Below are 17,545 nucleotides of genomic sequence, written 5' to 3'. Positions count from 1 at the left end.
TGGGAACCCTGGAGACATGGGGAGGAAAGATGAGGAAGGAGCCGACAAAGGTTAGAGGAGAGGAAACAGGGGGACGGGGCCAGCATGTCAGTGGCCTCAGAGGGGGGTAAGGTAGAGGGATGTCAGTGTGTGGGTCTCTCTTCATCCCAAAGACGCAGCTGTAATCTGGGGCACATGTCCCACTAGGCCTGCTGGTCATACAGAGGCCACGCGGAGTGATTCATCTTAGTTAGAAAGCTGTCCACACGACTCTCAATGGACTGCAACACATCATCATGCACCAGCAACAGAACTAGATGAACACACACATCCTACAGGTTTCTGTGGACCTTCCACTGCTGTCTCCTCACATCTTTACCTTCTCACTATACGCAACTCCAACCCTCATCTAAGAGGGTTTATTTATTTATTGCTGCTAGACTCACTCTTATATTTAATTCTCTCAGATAAAAAAACAAATACTGTGAGGAAAACAATGTCAAGTTGAAGGTCACGACTGCAGCTTCCTTCTTTAAAATGAAACAAAGTGAATGTCTGCTCATATATTATCCATTGACTGAGCTGCTGGTTTATATTTTGAAGTCACATCTAAAAATCTGAAATGTTGATCTTAATTTTTTTAATTTTCTTCTGTTCTCCAAGTTTAATAAAGGTAAGCAGCTGCTTGAGTAATTAGGGCGAGGGCAACAGTTCTATATAAAGATATTTTAGAAGAGGAGCACTGGAAACCATCTAATTGCTATACTACTGCTGACTATTACAAGGACAATATCCACTGCAGTCTAAACAGATTCGCCAACTCTGTGTAAATGTTCCCACTAGGGCTGCAACTAACAATTATTTAGCAAATGGATTAATCTGTTGATTATTTTTTTGATTAATTGAATATTAATCAGATATCCGAAGGTTCCTTATAGTTGACCTTTTACAAAACTAAACCCGGTGAAAACAAAATCTTTCCATTTAACGAGTTCTGGATAGCGCGTATTGACAGATGAAAATGTGTTTTTTTAATCTTAAATACAAAATATATATATATTTTTTTTTTTTACAACTTTGATATAAGTACTGAGGTAAGTCATGGGTTGACGTTAAGGATTTTTTACCACTTGCCTTTAGGGCAAGTGGCTTTCACATTTCATTTGCCCAGAAACAATTTTTACTTGCCCAGTATAATGTTTGATAAATATAGTTCCTAATATTAATCAATGAAACATGTTTGTTTTTTAAAAGTTTTTTTGTAATTCAGCGGAAAATCACGCGGCTTTTTCAAATCACGCGAGAATGTGTACAAAACAACAAAAATGGTGCTGGCTACACTTGTGAGTCGTTTTCAGGGAGTGTTGGTGATTTTAAAGTAATTCTGAGTGATAAATATTTTTTCTAGGTGATCATTGCACCTGCCCGGCGGGCAAATGCAATGAAATTTGTACTCTTCCGACAATAAAAACTACTTGTCCCGGGAGATCGGGCAATGGTTAACATTGAGCCCTGTAAGTGTGTTGCTCTGTCAGTTAAAAGCATGTTTTAGAGTCTCTATACTCCATTTAACGATTAATCAATTACTAAATTAGTTGACGATTATTTCAATAATCGATTAAACACAATTAATGTGATTAATTGTTTCAGCCCTAGACCCCACAATGTGCTGTGGCCTGACTATCTCAAGCACAAATGGAGCAGTCATCAAGGCCAAGCGATCTATTGCGATCGAAACATTGCAAATGCTCATGCTGCAATTCTTGATATTTTGCAGCACCGGTTTATAGTTTGCCTCTACAATATTTTTGATCCACAATCTGACATCACACTCGAAGTTTAGAAGATTTTTTTGCTACATTATTTTCTGTGATTCCCTTCAAATATATTTGTCGTTTCTGGTGAGTTGCTGATCTGAATAGTGCAGGAAGGTTTGGATCAAGGGTGCAGAATTTCCAGGATTTGGCTGCAAGGGAATATAGGAATCAACTAACTGTGTTAAACAAAATTCAGTCCCGTTTGAGTCCCCCCAGAGCACTTATATAAGTGAGCCGTTTTATTTAGTAGGTTGACATTAACTTGTGTGGTTACAGCACCAAGTATTCAGTAATTAAGTCCAAATGATGTTTACTCTGTAGCAAAATCTTAGTCTGGGTCAAAATTCATTCAGCAGAGTTTTTTTTCCAACACGTCTCAAACAATCTAACTATGTATGCTGCAGTATCAAATGCAAAGTAAGGCAATGCTGGATATCGTTTTCTTCATTCACATTCAAAACTACAGAAAGACATGCGGGATTGGTCTTTTAATGTGCCTTACTGGTCATTAATTAGTTATTTTTAAACCAATTCCAGGGATAATTATTACTGTTGTGACATCCATTTTACAGTTTAGTTTGTCTATTTTAAAGGTATACTATGCAACCGGTGTTGATTTTCCAGCGAGGCTCCCCCCAGAGGGCGAAAGTAAAAGTGCACTGTCGTAAATATGCTCAGCTTTTCTCCGTCAAGCCAGGCGCGATTGTTTTGAGCTTAGCAGACAGTATGAACATGCACACAGAGAGAGAAACCATTCCAATGTTACTTACAATCAGCAGAAACGCGAGGTCCGCGTCAGCCTTGCAGCCTTCTTTTTCTTTTAGCTCTCGCCATTTGGAAAAAGCTTGCCCGATGTTCACCCGTGTACGACTGCTCTCTCTGTCCAGAGCCCTTTTCCTCTTTCTTGCCTGCTCCGACATGGGCTTTCGCTGTTTTCACGCTGGTTCCGCCATGATAACTGCACAAATATCGCCACTGCACTAGCAACGAGCATGCCTTTCACTGGGGGCGTGTAGCAGTTCTCGCCATAACGCAAGACCGACTCTCGCGATGCACGAGACTTCTGAGCCTGTGGGTGCGTGCCGAGGGCTCCTGCAATTGCAAGTACGGTATTTCCCCTACAGACCACCAGGGCGGCCGAGAAAACATTTGTTCGACCTGAAATGACTAATTTAATCATCCAAAACGTTATGGAACACATTAATTAACTGAAAAGTGTTGCATAGTATGCCTTTAACTAAATATATTTAAATGTTAAAAGGAGGAACCCAGTAATAATGAATCAACTTGCTTCTAATTGAGCTCATTCTCAGTTCTCATTTTAAAAACCGACATTGTTTGGTTTTCTGCACGCTGTCCTGTTTCTTTTTTCTAGCTCAAAAACAGTTACTTTGCATCTGAAGCAGCCAGCTGATCTCTTGCTGCGACTTTCTGAATTGTCACATACTGTTAACTAATTTATCTATTAACCAGGATTAACTCGGAGAAACAAACACACTGTAGTGCAGCAGTAAATCATCTTGATGGATATTTTGTCACAGGCACTGAGGTGTGAAATGTGATTATTAACATTAGCCTTTTTCTAACGGCATCAGCCTCAGGCTTTTGAGTGCGTTCCTCAGGTTCTATATGATTCACTTGCTTATTAAAGCTTGTTGTCAGCTTACTTGATGGCCTCGGACTCAGGCTGTGTGTAATTCATTCGTCTGTGCGTCTCTGGGATTTCTCTTTCCCTCTGTGTGCTTCAAGCATTATTAAAGACATTAATCTCTGGCATCTGATGCCTTGTTACGACACTGCGCTGCTCCCGTTTGTGTGACATAAAACACAGATATATTTACACATAATCTGGTGTCAGCAATGGCATCCTGGATCCCTGCTTTAACATACTGTATCTTGAAATTCCAGGAATACAGGAGGAAAATTGGATTTAGGCTCCATGTTTGATATTTTCATTTATTCTTTGGCTTTTGTTGATCTAATTTTATCATCCTTTGGGCTCAAACTCAATGTTGTTTGTGGAACTTGGTGAATGTGATGACATGTTTGCAAATGTACGTAATGAGAGCCGGTGGGCTTTTTCTGGTAAACACACGCAAGAAGACGCACTCTGAATATTCTTAAAGTCTAGCAGGCATGCTTAATGCAATTTCTTTAGAAAAAAAGACCGCCTTTTTTTACTGCTATTTTTATTTATTCTGCAAACTCTTGGCTACTTTCCCGTTTGCTTGATTGCAGCTTTCTTGCTTGCAGGTATAACAGATATTAGCAGATTAAGGTCAGTTCCATAGCAGACAGTGATGCTAGCTGTGTTTTATTTTTTATCTGGACTGGTCTCAGCCCAAAGTTGTCAACTTCTATTTTATATTTTAATATATTTATTTTTTCTGGTGTTATTGTGGGTTGTAGTGGGCTGTTTACCTGCTGCAGAGTTATTTCATTAAAGTTTTTCACTGAGCTGCAGCTACAGTTAATTATTATAAGAGCATATACTAAAAACAAAAATGAACTGCAGCTGATTTTTTTAATATTCAATGGATGCTTCTTCATTTAAAATGTCTAATTATGGTGCGTTTTCTTTGAAATAAAACCTGAATTAGATGCAGTTAACTGAAAGCCATTGAATGATGTGATTTAATGTTTTTTAGAGATGAAATACTGTAGCAGAGCTCATGTTTGTGTTTGATTTTTCACCATACAAGCTTTAGATTCAACAGGATTTTAAAAAGTTATTTCATCATAAACTAATTTTAAAATCTCTACAGAATTAAGTAACTTTGTTTAATGGTGATTCAATTCAAACAGCAAAGCCAGGAGGCCTTTTAAAAGCATGAATCCTTGACTGGACTGAAAATAAAATGTAGTATAACCAACAGTCCAGTTTAAGGTAGTGTAAAGCAGAGAGCAAAGTTTGTAAATTATCTTAATGACCAATATTTCATTGAATAACACGATTTAAGCCTGAGATTTATGAGCAGCTATTTTCGATAATAAAGACAAAATATGTCCAAAATAACCAAAAGAACCTACAGAAAGACAAAAACTCTGTTATGAACCTGGATTCTAGTTATTTCAATTTCTTTTAAGTGATTTTGTCAGTTAACAGCTATAAATCTCAGCTAAATCTTGTACTTAATTGCCATCAACCAGCTTCAACCATCTTTGGTGCTTTTAAGCCTCTCCTACGGTTTTCTTTTAGTTGCAGGATTCTTTTATTTACAAACCATCAATCACTTCTGTTTAAAGCCATATTTATGGTTTGTTCACAGAATTTATGATCTAAGTTTAGAACCTAAAATGTAAATTTTAATTATTTAAACGTTTACAGCCTTCATCTGTTGATTCTGCGTATAGATTTTTTCCAACAGGTATCAGAAAAAATGCTTAATTTCTGCTTCTTGTTTTTTTTCTTCAGTATACAGTATCCATTCCCTCCCATGTGGATTTCAGAGAATCCTTTAAAGTTGCCTCACTGTTTTGACGTGCAGCTCCTCTTGAGCTTTTATTTTTCCAAACAACATGTCCTCCCGTCTGCCCCAGCCTTTCAAACTCTGCTGAGTGGTTCATCCCTGGGGGGGATAGCTGCCAGTTTAGTCTTTACTACTTCACTCCACTGAGTGTTTTGGTGTGAAAGATGGAGAACAGAGAAACACAGGTCACACGGCTTTTTGTTTGTTTTTTTTCTACTTGAAATCTGAAAATAGACCTCAAAGCTGGTATCCAATAGTTTGTCCTTTGTAGGATGGAGTACCAACTAAGGTTTATTTTACTTTATTTTACTTCCAAGTAAAATTATTTAAATCATCAAAAGGCAAATGAAAAACTGGCACAAGGAGTTAATAGAAAAGCATCATTAGAAGTCATAGCAACGGTCAGCTAGAGCAGAAATAAAGCTGCTGAGTTCCCAGCAGCTGTGTCCAACAGTCTATTAGATGTTATAGCAAAGCTCACTATATCCTGTCAGTTCTCCTGGTTCTTTGCCAGGAGCTAGATAGAAAACGTCAAACTAAGAAAGAGACACCAAGACCTCTCACCTAACACTGCTTCCTAGTCTCTCTCCCTGAGAGAAATCGGGTTTGATTGCAGCTGACAGAACAGATCCCTCAACATGTACCGGTGCCCCTGGAAAAGGATGTGAAAAGGTTTGAATCAATCTTTTATGGCGCTAAATAATCAAACCTTTAATTTGAGTGAATGCAGTCCAGGGAGGAAAAATCATTGATATATATTTGATGTTAATCAGCAGTTTCACATTTATTATAGATAACAGATTTAGGGTTTGGATAAGATGTTGAAAGGAAAACTGAGATGTCCTAGTGCTTTTTGTCACTGCTTTCACTTCATGTTTTGAAACCAATACCCCATTAAAAAACAGGAATTACCTTCTGTTAGCAGAGAAACAGATTAGATATGCTATTTGCGTTAATTATCCCTGTGTTTAAAGTCGTAGGGAAGTCATATCTAAATGTCAAATCATTCTTGCTTAAACATGTGTACTCTTTACCCGAAGATATTGTCCCAAAAGTTAGAAAATGCATATTTAAAAAAAAAAACCATTGTCTTAAAACCATTCAGGGTTTTTTTGTTATCTTTTGTAGGCCAGTTAGTTATACGTCAGGTTGTGCACCTAAATTCAGCTAATCATATATCAACGGTAATCTGTCAATCAAATTTTTTCAGTCATAGCATCTTGATTCATATGTCGCAGCTAATATACGCAATGGTTGAAATAAGGAATGAGAATCATTTCCTTTCCCATTGAGTTCCGTCCCAGTGTTCACGGGGATGGACGTCTGTGTCTTCAGCAGGCGTAGAGCTAACAGAACTGGCAGCGATGCGGGGCAAGGGCTCAAACATGTACGGCTGTAAGCCTTCACCAAACCAAGCTTCTGCTGCCCTGGCGTCCTCTTCCACAACATCTTCGTCCCCGCTTTCCTCCTCTAAATAAAAAATGTTTGACGGAGGAGACTCATCCGCGACCTCCGACACAAAACTCTCCTCCTCTTGCACGTTTCTGCTGTCCATAGCGTTCCTTGACAGTGTCGTCGCTAAGTCACGTATTTAGTGCTACTTGGTCCCAATGGAACTTCCCATTGGGAACCTGTAGAATGTAAATATCTGTCTGGCTTGCCAACTATGGAAGCAGTTGTACTGCGTTATGTAGTCCTGTTTCTGACCGTATGCTCACTTAGCAACACAGAGAATGCAGCATGTAGACAGGGTGTCTACATACTGAAAGTCACGTACGAAGCTTGGCAAAAACAGCGTTCTTACTGGCTGACTCGCACTAAATCAGGTCATAAGCTAAGAGATTTCCAGGAAGAGCGTCCAGTCGTGCACGTGCTTCCACACAGTGCGATGTGGAAACTATAAATGCCGCCTAGAATGGACTGAAGGTGGGGGAATAACTGAATTGTGACGATGCAGTGCTGAATGTATGAAGTGTTTAAGACAGCTGTATGAATTCGGTTTTGTAATTAAATGTTTCCCCCCTCCGGATGATAAAGTGGTGTGAATCGTGGCCTTCTTTCTGTCATAAGGGAATTCTACCAATGAGCTTCCACAAACCTTGTAGCGCCAAGTTGCTAACTGGTTAGCAAGATGCCTCCGAGACACCAACCACAATCAAACTTAATTGCAAACCTTGTGCCGCAACAATCCCACCCTCTTGATAAACGACCAATCAGATTCACTTTATTCACTTGTGTAAAGTGGTGCACCACTCAAGAGAATTCAGACATGCAACTGTTGGAAGAGCCGTTTCCCTACGAATTTAAAAGGAGTTTTTGATTCCATGCAGTTTAATCAGGTTACCAAGGCCAGCCTTTGGTATTACAGCTCCTCTACCATGCTATGCATGTTTGTGTTTTTAAGGCAAGCAATTATTTTCAAAAAGCAAACTCTACAGTTTTATGTTAGTTGTTATGAAGACTTGGTGTGCCCCAAATAAAAGCAACCACAGAGATTTAGCTTTTATTGTTTCTACTCATCTGATTGTTCATGTTAGCAAACCTGGATCCTAAAATCGGGTGACTGTATGACCTCGTCATCCTGCTTTATCTGTCATTTCTGACGTGTGATGAGTGGGACACATTATGTCCTGCTGTCATGGTTTTTCTCTTTTTGATGAAATTATTTTGAAGAGAAATGCTCCTCTGTGCCATGACATATTTGTACATCCGTGAAACAAAAGGTTTGTGAATGAATGGTTATGGGCACGCTGATTAACATAAAATAATAAGGCATGGATTTAAAAAGATGCTTTAATTGCAAATACTGTAGCTAAGAGTCCCAATAATTTGGTGACTGATTATTTAATTAATGGTGTTTATTATCATTGGCTGTTCTTTATTCCCACTGAATAAATCTTCACAAAATAACCTTCATTTTAAGGTTTCTTATTTTCAATATCGTCATTTTGAGATTATTTCAACACAGATAGTTTCATTACCTCTTAGTTATTTATCTTTCACACAGACACTGGAAACAGAAATGTAGTTCAATCCAACTGCAGGCGACCGATAGATCAGGATTTTACCACGCTCTGGTCTAGGGATGCACGATATTGGGATTTTGGCCGATATCCGATATGCCGATATTTTAAAACTCATGTAGCCGATAAACGATATCGATACCGATGTTAAAGCTGGACAAAAATAAGTAGTCATTCAAAATAGCAGTTTTGTTATCCATTTCTGACACTTTGAAAAATAATATACTCTATTATATTTTCATATGCTGATATTAAATTCATTTTTAAAAACGCGGTATCGATCTATTTTACTTTCAAAATCTCGTGAAATTTCATCGTTCTGTTACAAACTCTCGTGATATTTTGCAAATTCTTGTGAGATTTTGTTAGTAAAATAGATCGATACCGCGTCAATATATCAACATATAAAAATATGGCAAAATTTCGTGAACTTTCGGGGGATTTCATAGCATAACGATGAAATATAGCAATATTTCATTAGTAAAAGAGATTGATATGGTGTTTTTAAATGGCAGTATATCAGCATATGAAGATATTGAAGTTTTTAAGGTTGTAAAAAAGTAAGTTTTTGAGGAAGAAGAAGAAGTAGTATTTTTTTTTTTTTTAGACTTTAGAAACTCAGAAGCTGATCAAATATCGGGTTAAATATCGGTGGGGTGGCCGATGTCCGATATTCAGTTTTACGGCCGATACCGATAGGGGGCCGATTATATCGTGCATCCCTACTCTAGTCTTTACTAGGGCTGAAACAATTAATCGGAATAATCGCAATGAATCAATTATTGGAATAATTGTCAGCTAATTCAGTAATCCTTTAATCGTCTTTAGCTGACAGACCCACCTTGAGCAGCAGTTGTACCAAAATTGTAAAAAAAAATTATGTAAACTTTTTGCATTTAGGATAAATAACATTTCCATCTGTCAATATGCTCTATCTAGAACTCCTGAAGTGGAAACGTTTTAGTTTCATCTGGTTTAATATGTAAAAAAGTCTTCTTTAAGGAACCTTTTTCTATCCGATTATTAATTGATTAATCGAAACATAATCCTCAGATTTATCTATTTGCAAAATAATCCTTAGTTGCAGCCCTAGTCTTTACCATGCTGGTCCTCGTTGGAACGTTGTCTTTCTTCAGGGAAAACAATAAAACTTCTCCGTTGGGGGAGACAAAATCTTCAGAACTGCTTTAACATCAGATCATTGTGGCTGTTTGTTTCTTTCAGAACTTAATTGGCTCTATACCTTGTGGAGGTAAACCCTGCCTGCCGATCATACTACACACACTCATCTTAGTAGGACAACATCGCCCAGTTTTGTGCAGAGCCAGGTGTATTTGGGCTCATTTTCATTTGAATATTCATGAGGTTATTTAAAGCAGTGTGGCGTCCCTGCAGTCAGCTTTGAATCAGATCTGAAGGTTATTTTACATAAAGACTTCATTTTATCACCTTTAAAACTGCACATGCTGACGTCAAGGCGATGTCTGACATATTTGCCTGGTTTTTGTTATTCACTAAAGGGATAAAGAACAAACCAAATAACCAATAAAGCAACATTTATCCTCATCATTTAAAAGCGAGGTTTCCTCCTGCCCATTTTAAAGTGTAGCTTAGAGCAGAACATGCTGGCAGAATCGACTCATGACCCCTAAAATTTCCTTAATATTGCAACCTTGGTGTGCCCCAAATAAGTAAGCCATAGAGATTTTGCTTTTATTTCTTCTACTCACCTGACTGTTCACGTTAGCAAACCTGGATCCTAAACCCGGGCTCCTGTATGACCTTGTCATCCTGCTTTATCTGTCATTTCTGATGTGTGATGATTTGGACACATTCTGCCCTGCTGAGATGGTTTTTGTCTTTTTGATGAAATAATTTTGAAGAGAAATGCTCCTCTGTGCCATGACATATTTGTACATCAGTCGAACAAATGGATTATGAATGACAGGTTATGGGCACACTGATTAACAGGAATACATAACACAATCTTAACAACTAAATTGTCCATATTATTCTCTCTTAGCGATGTGTGGACCCTCTGAAATGGGTTTCTATCTATTTATTATCACGTATATTCTCAGGTTGTTGTTGCTGTTTTCTTAAAAGGTTCCTAGAGAAAATACCGATGTGTCTCTTGGCGAAGACCGTTTGATATTAAAACGCTTTCCTTTTTTCTCAGGTGTTCCGTAAGAAGGCGATAGAGTTGGGTGAAAAGCTGCTGCCAGCCTTCAAAACGCCCACAGGCATCCCCTGGGCTCTGCTCAACCTCAAGAGGTAAAACACTCACACACAGACACACTCACAGCGGTCCACTCCGGTGGTACTCCAGACAGCGGCTTTGTTTTGATGGTTTGATGCTTTCGAGAGCTCTGTGGTCTGTGGCTCGCTGCACGCCCGCTGAACACGAGCTCTCCTCATCGCTCTCACTCTCTCAGATGCTTTAGTTTTACATGACACACATGTTATTTTCTCCCAGCGCCCTCAGAAGGCTCTAAACCTGAGGGAGTTTTTATTAATACGCCATGAAACGCTGACTGGGAGCTTTCCCAGGTTTCAGCACAGACACTAGAAATGAAGATGGAGGCGTGGAGGATGGTTTTCTTAGAGGTCCTCCATCATTTGGATGTTTCAGTTTACATCTGTGTGATATCACTAGGCTTATATTACTTTATATAATAGATTAAACGTCAAAAGTCTTCCCTCAATGTCCGTGAACTTTTCTTCTTGCATGTATTTGTTCATGAAGTGTGGAGAGGTTAACAAACGGGTTTGTGTGACATGATAAATGATGCCTTATCAATTCTTTTTTTTTTCATCTTTACTAAAACATTTATCCTTGATTAATTAACCGAAAAACAAAACGTTTTGTATAGGAAAAATATAAGTTACAATAATCTGGTTAAAGTGGTGTTTAATTGCTTTAAACTGTTCCTTCAAAAAAGTGAAATCGGTTGCAGCATTTGCAGTTTTTCTTGGTATTAAAGGCTCTCCAATTATTCCAAAACGAAATATAGACACGGCTTTCTGAATGTTTTGACATTTTATGACAGAATAGAAGCTTTTATGACCAAACTAGGAAACAACGACATTCTTTAAACTGGAAGTCTCATCAGATTTTATAAAAATCCAAGCAGGACCCTGTTCAGTGAAGCTACTACGGGCATGACAGCAACACTAATGCCTCTTTTCCATTAGTACATAATTTATTCAGGTCAGGACAGGGCAGTTCAATTCGGTTTGATTCATTTTCCATGTGTCTCAATGGGGGCTGGATCTTCAATAGCAAGGCAGTTGCAAGTCGTGTGATTTATAGAGTCACCAGAACAACAACACCTAGACTGCTGCTCCATTTATGGCTGTTGTGAGGAGTCAAAGTAGGTTTTAAGGAGGGCCGTGGACAGCTGGATGAAGCACCCTGGTTATTAACCGGAGAGACAGAGAGGAGCAGGGTGGGATCTAACTGAAGGATAGATGCTACAGCACATGTGAGGTTATGCTCAAGCTAATGCTAATTGTTGCTTGTTTGCTATAACGGTGGTTAGACATGATAAGCGAGTTTAAACTGATTTAATGCATCAATATATCAGTTATTGCACTATAAATTAATAGAAATAACTAGTGACACCACCCCCTATCTAACTAGTGACCAACAGACCTCTAAAGTTGTGTTTCAGTGCAGCTAGATATAGTAAGAACCACATGAAGGAGCAACTAAAGGTGGTTACTAATGTATGAATGGAGAAATGGAAAAAAGTGAAACGGTCCAAAATGGTTCACTTGATTTGGTCTCCTCCCCCCTGCTTTTCTTAGGTCTAGACTAAGGTAAACGGTTGCAAGGTTAAGAACATTTTTTGCAAAGTTTTTGAGTTTGAGTTAAAATCTACCAAAACTTTATAAATAAATTAATGAGTAAATTTTTTTCAGATATCATGTTCAATTCATAGTATTTATAACATGTGTATATTTTACTGCTTATGTCTGAAAAGGGATATGAAGCAGTAAATTAATTTATCAATAGCTTTTTCTTCATATTATCTTCACAATTCCTGCTCTACTTACTGTACGAGTCCATACTACTCTGAAGTCCATTAAAGCTACAGTGTGTAACCTTTAGCGACATCTAGCGGTCAGACTGCAGCAACATGAACATCTCCCCCCCACCGCTTCTCCCCCCCAACAGTACGGCGAGCGTTACGGGACAAAATGTCTTCCACGACGTCCGCATCACCTACCTTCTCAAGTGATGAGGTTTGTTTACATAGATAATTTTACAGATAGTATTTATTAGTCTGTGTAGGGTATAGATTAATAATAATAATACATTTTATTTGTATTGCACTTTACATTTAAAAAAAATCTCAAAGTGCTACAAAATTCATAGTTAAAACAAAACCGTATAATAAAAACGGTATACATAGTTAAAATGAGACATTACAGTAAAATAACATACGTAGTAAAAACAAAACAGTAAAATAACCATAAAACCACAGAGATAAAATACTAACTAATGTTCATAGGCTTTTTTAAATAAAAATGTCTTGAGGCCTTTCTTGAAGGCCTCCACACTCTGTGGGACCCTAAGGGACTCTGGGAGGCCATTCCAGAGTTGTGGGGCAACTGCCTGGAAGGCCCTATCTCCCATTGTGCAGAGCTTGACTCTTGGCTGGTGCAGTCGGTGGGTGGAGGTGGTGGAGCGGAGGGTTCTGGAGGCGGTGTGAGGTGTGAGGAGTTCCTTGAGGTAAGCCGGGGCAGTTCCATGTATGCACTGGTGAGTGAGGAGGCAAAGTTTGTAATCTATTCTGTGTTGGATGGGCAGCCAATGAAGGGACCTGAGGACTGGAGTGATGTGTTCGTGTTTGCGCCTCCTCGTCAGGACCCGGGCAGCACAGTTCTGGATGTGCTGCAGCTTTTGTAGACTTTTGCCAGGGCCCCCGACGAGGAGGGCATTACAGTAGTCCAATCTGGAGGAGACAAAGGCATGGATTAGCTTTTCTGCGTCGGGTTGGGAAAGGGAGGGGCGGAGTTTGGCGATGTTTCTGAGGTGGAGGAAAGAGACCTTGCAGAGGTGACGTATGTGGGAGTCAAACGTGAGATGTGGATCCAATTTGACACCAAGGTTTGTGACAGATGAGGACAGAGGGATGTTTTGACCGAAGATAGGGATACTGTTTAGGGAGAAGGACTTGGTTTGGTGTGGGGTGCCAATGAGAATGGCTTCTGTTTTGCTGCTGTTGAGCTGTAGAAAGTTTTCAGCCATCCATGTCTTTATCTCCTCCAGGCAGCAGTGAAAAGCAGATGGCAGAACTGTGGGAGAAGTGGAGTCCATTTTTATGTACAACTGGGTGTCATCTGCATAACAATGAAAAGATACCTTGTGTTTTTTGATTATCTGACCGAGTGGGAGCATGTAGATGGTGAAAAGGGTCGGCCCAAGGACCGACCCTTGAGGCACTCCGCAGCTGACTGTATGGGGTGATGAATTGGACTGTCCTATGGCAACAAATTCGGACCTTCCCGTGATATATGACTGGAACCAGTTGAGTGTGGTTCCAGAGAGTCCAACTGTGGTCTGAAGACGATGGAGTAGGATGGTGTGGTCAACGGTATCAAAGGCAGATGATAAGTCCAGTAAGAGGAGGAGTGATGGTGAGCCCTGGTCCGCAGTCATGAGTAGGTCATTCATGACGCGGACCTGGGCTGTCTCTGTGCTGTGTGCTGATCGGAAACCAGACTGAAATTTTTCATATAGTTTATGGGTGTGAAGATGACTGTGGAGTTGAGCTGCTACAACTTTTTCCAGAACTTTGGATAGGAATGGCAGGTTTGAAATGGGTCTGTAGTGGGCCAGGATTTCAGGGTCGAGTGAGGGCTTTTTCAGATGGGGGCGAATGACTGCAGTTTTGAGAGCTGGAGGAACCTGACCGGAGTGTAATGACTGGTTAATTATTGCTGTGATTAATGGACTGATGGCTGTGATGTGATTTTTTAGTAGTGCAGTGGGGAGAGGGTCCAGCACGCAGGTGGATGGCCTCATGCTTTTTAAGATCTTCTCCACCTCTGTCTGCGTGACGTCTGAGAAAACTGAGAAAGTATTGTGTTGGGTTGAGGGACTGCCGTCAGCGGGTGATGGTGATGGGGCTGTAACAGGGAAGGCTGACCGGATTGATGCTACCTTTGTTTTGAAGAAGTCCATAAATCTGTTACACTGACTAGTACTATTATCGACATGTGCATGTGTGGGAGGTTTGAGCAGAAAATTTATTGTTGAGAATAGTTGTTTTGGGTTTCCAGTGCTGTTTGAGATTTTTTGTGAGAAATATTGGGATCTGGCTGTGGTGAGTGCTCTGACATATGATGTTCGATGTTCACGGTAAGCCTGTCTGAAAACTTGTAGTCCAGTGGAGGTGTATTTCCGCTAGTCCAGTGGAGGTGTATTTCCGCTCCAGGGCACGGCCAGCAGTTTTCATTTTGCGGAGCTCTATGGTGTACCAGGGGGCTGATTTGGAAAAGTGAACTGTTCTTGTTTTTAGAGGTGCATGAGATTCCAGGATATTATGGAGGCTGGAATTGTAGTAGTTAACAGATCCATTAATTGATGTGAACTGTGGGTCAAGTGAGATGTTTTGTATGTCCTGGTTGAGGAGGTTGCCATCTATTGCTTTTAGGTTTCTGAAATGGATCTGACGTTTTGTTTTATTGTACGGGCCTGCTAAGGACAGTTCCATGGAGATGCTGTTGTGGTCTGACATGTCTAAGTCATGTACCTGCAGATTGGTGATGGAAGCACTGTCTGTAATAACCAGATCCAGTGTGTGGCCTTTGGTGTGTGTTGGTACTGTGACATGTTGTGTAAGATGTAGACAGTACAGGAGTTCAAGAAATTCTGCAGCGGGGCGATTAGTGGGGGAGTCTACATGTAGATTGAAATCCCCCAGTATAAGTGTGTTTTTGGCTGTTGCACAAAGGGTTGTCAGGAGATCCTGCAGTTCATTTATCAATTGGGGGTGTGGTTTGGGAGGGCGGTAAATGAGAAGAATTGAAACTGTTTCTATTTGTGATTTGCATTTAAAGAGAAGGCATTCAAATGTTGTCAGCTCTGGCAGTGGGTGGGGAGTTATAATTAGGTCCTTGTGATGAATAACAGCAAGACCTCCTCCACGGCCGATGGTCCGAGCCTTTTCCAGGTAGGTGTATCCTGGAGGACAAGCTTCATTTAATGTCAGATACGACCCTGGTTTGTGCCAGGTTTCGGTGAGGCACATTATATCTATGTTTTTGTCCAGTATGCGGTCAGATATCAGGCCGCTCTTATTTGTTAGTGATTGGGTGTTGAAGAGTTCCATTTTTATTTTGGAGGCTGGCTTATATTTTGGGAAAGAGCGAAGAAGACTGAAATCCACTCCGCGTATTCCAGCCCTCCGGTATTGTGGCTTATTAGTCCTTGTATTGGGCATGCTCTGATGACGTGCTGATTGAGCGCCGCGGAGTTGCAGCAGGTGAACAGATTTCATGTAGACTTAAGATAATAAATATACCCGTTATTTTTTCTACATCGTTGTGACGTTTTGGCGATCTCTCAATCGCTAGTTTGTTGGCTCTGCGCTGCCGTAGCGCAAAGATGTCTGCCTCCATGGCTGCGAGACCCGCTCCTATATAATTATAAATAACGAATTCTAAGGCAACGCAAATATTAAGGTTAAGAGGCTGAGCTCGTAGATGATGATAAAATAACATAGTTATGTATAATATATTACATTTCTGACTGTATATCCCTGTAATTATTACACACTGTAGCTTTAAGTCAGCATATACATTTATAAACATAGAAACATACATGTACATTCTCACATGCTTAGCAACCTGTAGCAACCTAGAGTACCCTGTTTTTTTTTTTGTTTTTTAAGAAAAGCAGTTTGAATCTTTTTCTAAACACTGCATTGCTTTAATTCAACTCTAAGCTTGTTCCATACTTTAATACCATTCTTTAAAATGCTCATTCTTTTCATGTTTGTTCAAACTTGTAAGATTTTGAAACTTTAATTATCCTTGTAATTAAAGCCTCTCTCTCTCAACAAATGTTTAGAGTTTAAATTAAGGACATGAAGCATTTTAGTCTGAATACTAGAAAGTTTTTTGCTCAAGAACAAAACTTAAGGTAACTGAAGGAATATCATAGCCACACAGAAACATGGTGATGGTAGTATTATGCTCAGGGTCACCTTTATTCAGAGTGAATGCTGGCCAGTAATCAGCTTTGACTCTAAATGTCCAGGTCTGTCTGTGAGAAAGCCTCACTGCGAGTGCGAGCAGGCATTACATTGGACCGAATAATGGCTTCCCCTGAAGACAGTGGAAGCTTTGAAGCGGCCTAGCCAGAGTCTAAAACTGATTTTGAGGGGCTGAAAAATCACCTAGAGGCCTGTGGATGCAAGCTAAGCTGATTATTTTTTTGGTAAAGCAGTGTGTAAATATGGCCAGGTATTGCTGTGAGACCTCAGATCTTGAACTAAGAGCTGGTTTAACAATGTTAAAGTTTGTGCGCCTGCATGCAGCCCAGTTCTGACTTTTTAAATGTTGTTTTATATTTTAAGTCCAGGTTGAGGGGACATTTGCTGCATCATAGGTGCAAAACATTTGTTATTGTCTGCATTTTAACAGAACCATGTAGACCTTTAATATTTCCACCATATAAGCCTTTGGATGCAGCACCTAAAGTAAAACTTCTGCTAAATTTAAGTTTGAGGACCTGTATTTATCTTTATATAAAATCTATAATGCATTATTTTTGCATGGGAAACCACTCTAAGCAGGAATAACAAATTAAATTCTAACTAATGACTTTATTTTCTATAAATTACATTCATAATATTGCCGTCACGATTAACTTCAGTCATTCTTCATGTTGAAGCTGCATATGATGACATAAAATGTTGTTTTATTCAAGTTTTCTCCTTTTACCTCTAGACACACCACAAAGACACAGCACTGTTTGTCAGCTTTTAATTAAAAGGCAGGTTGTCATGACAATAAATGTGCTGTGACAAATTAATTTTCATTGTGTCTGTCTGGGTGAATGGACGCAGCCCCACCCCTCCTACCCCCACGCCACCACCACACTCCCACATGTTCTTCATTCCTGAAGAGAGAAATCACCGTAGGGAGGTGTGTGTGTGTTTGTATTCATTTTTAGGAGTTTCAGCACACATCTGTGATCCCCTGAGGTTGGACCAGATTGCTGTAGATGATGACTTTACCT

General features: G+C 39.7%; 1 protein-coding gene across 1 annotated transcript in view; it reads left to right on the top strand.

Annotated features, from left to right (window-relative positions):
• man1a1 (mannosidase, alpha, class 1A, member 1) overlaps positions 1–17,545 on the top strand; it is a 195,011-nt gene that overhangs the window by 146,812 nt on the left and 30,654 nt on the right. The window contains exon 5 of the mRNA XM_038272736.1: positions 10,469–10,563. Coding sequence (XP_038128664.1) covers positions 10,469–10,563 — 95 coding nt within the window. The remainder of the gene's footprint in view (positions 1–10,468; positions 10,564–17,545) is intronic.

Source organism: Cyprinodon tularosa, unplaced genomic scaffold, assembly GCF_016077235.1.
Source record: "Cyprinodon tularosa strain WSP-4 unplaced genomic scaffold, ASM1607723v1 ctg84, whole genome shotgun sequence".
Lineage (NCBI taxonomy): Eukaryota > Metazoa > Chordata > Actinopteri > Cyprinodontiformes > Cyprinodontidae > Cyprinodon > Cyprinodon tularosa.
This window is presented reverse-complemented; position numbering and strand designations above follow the sequence as displayed.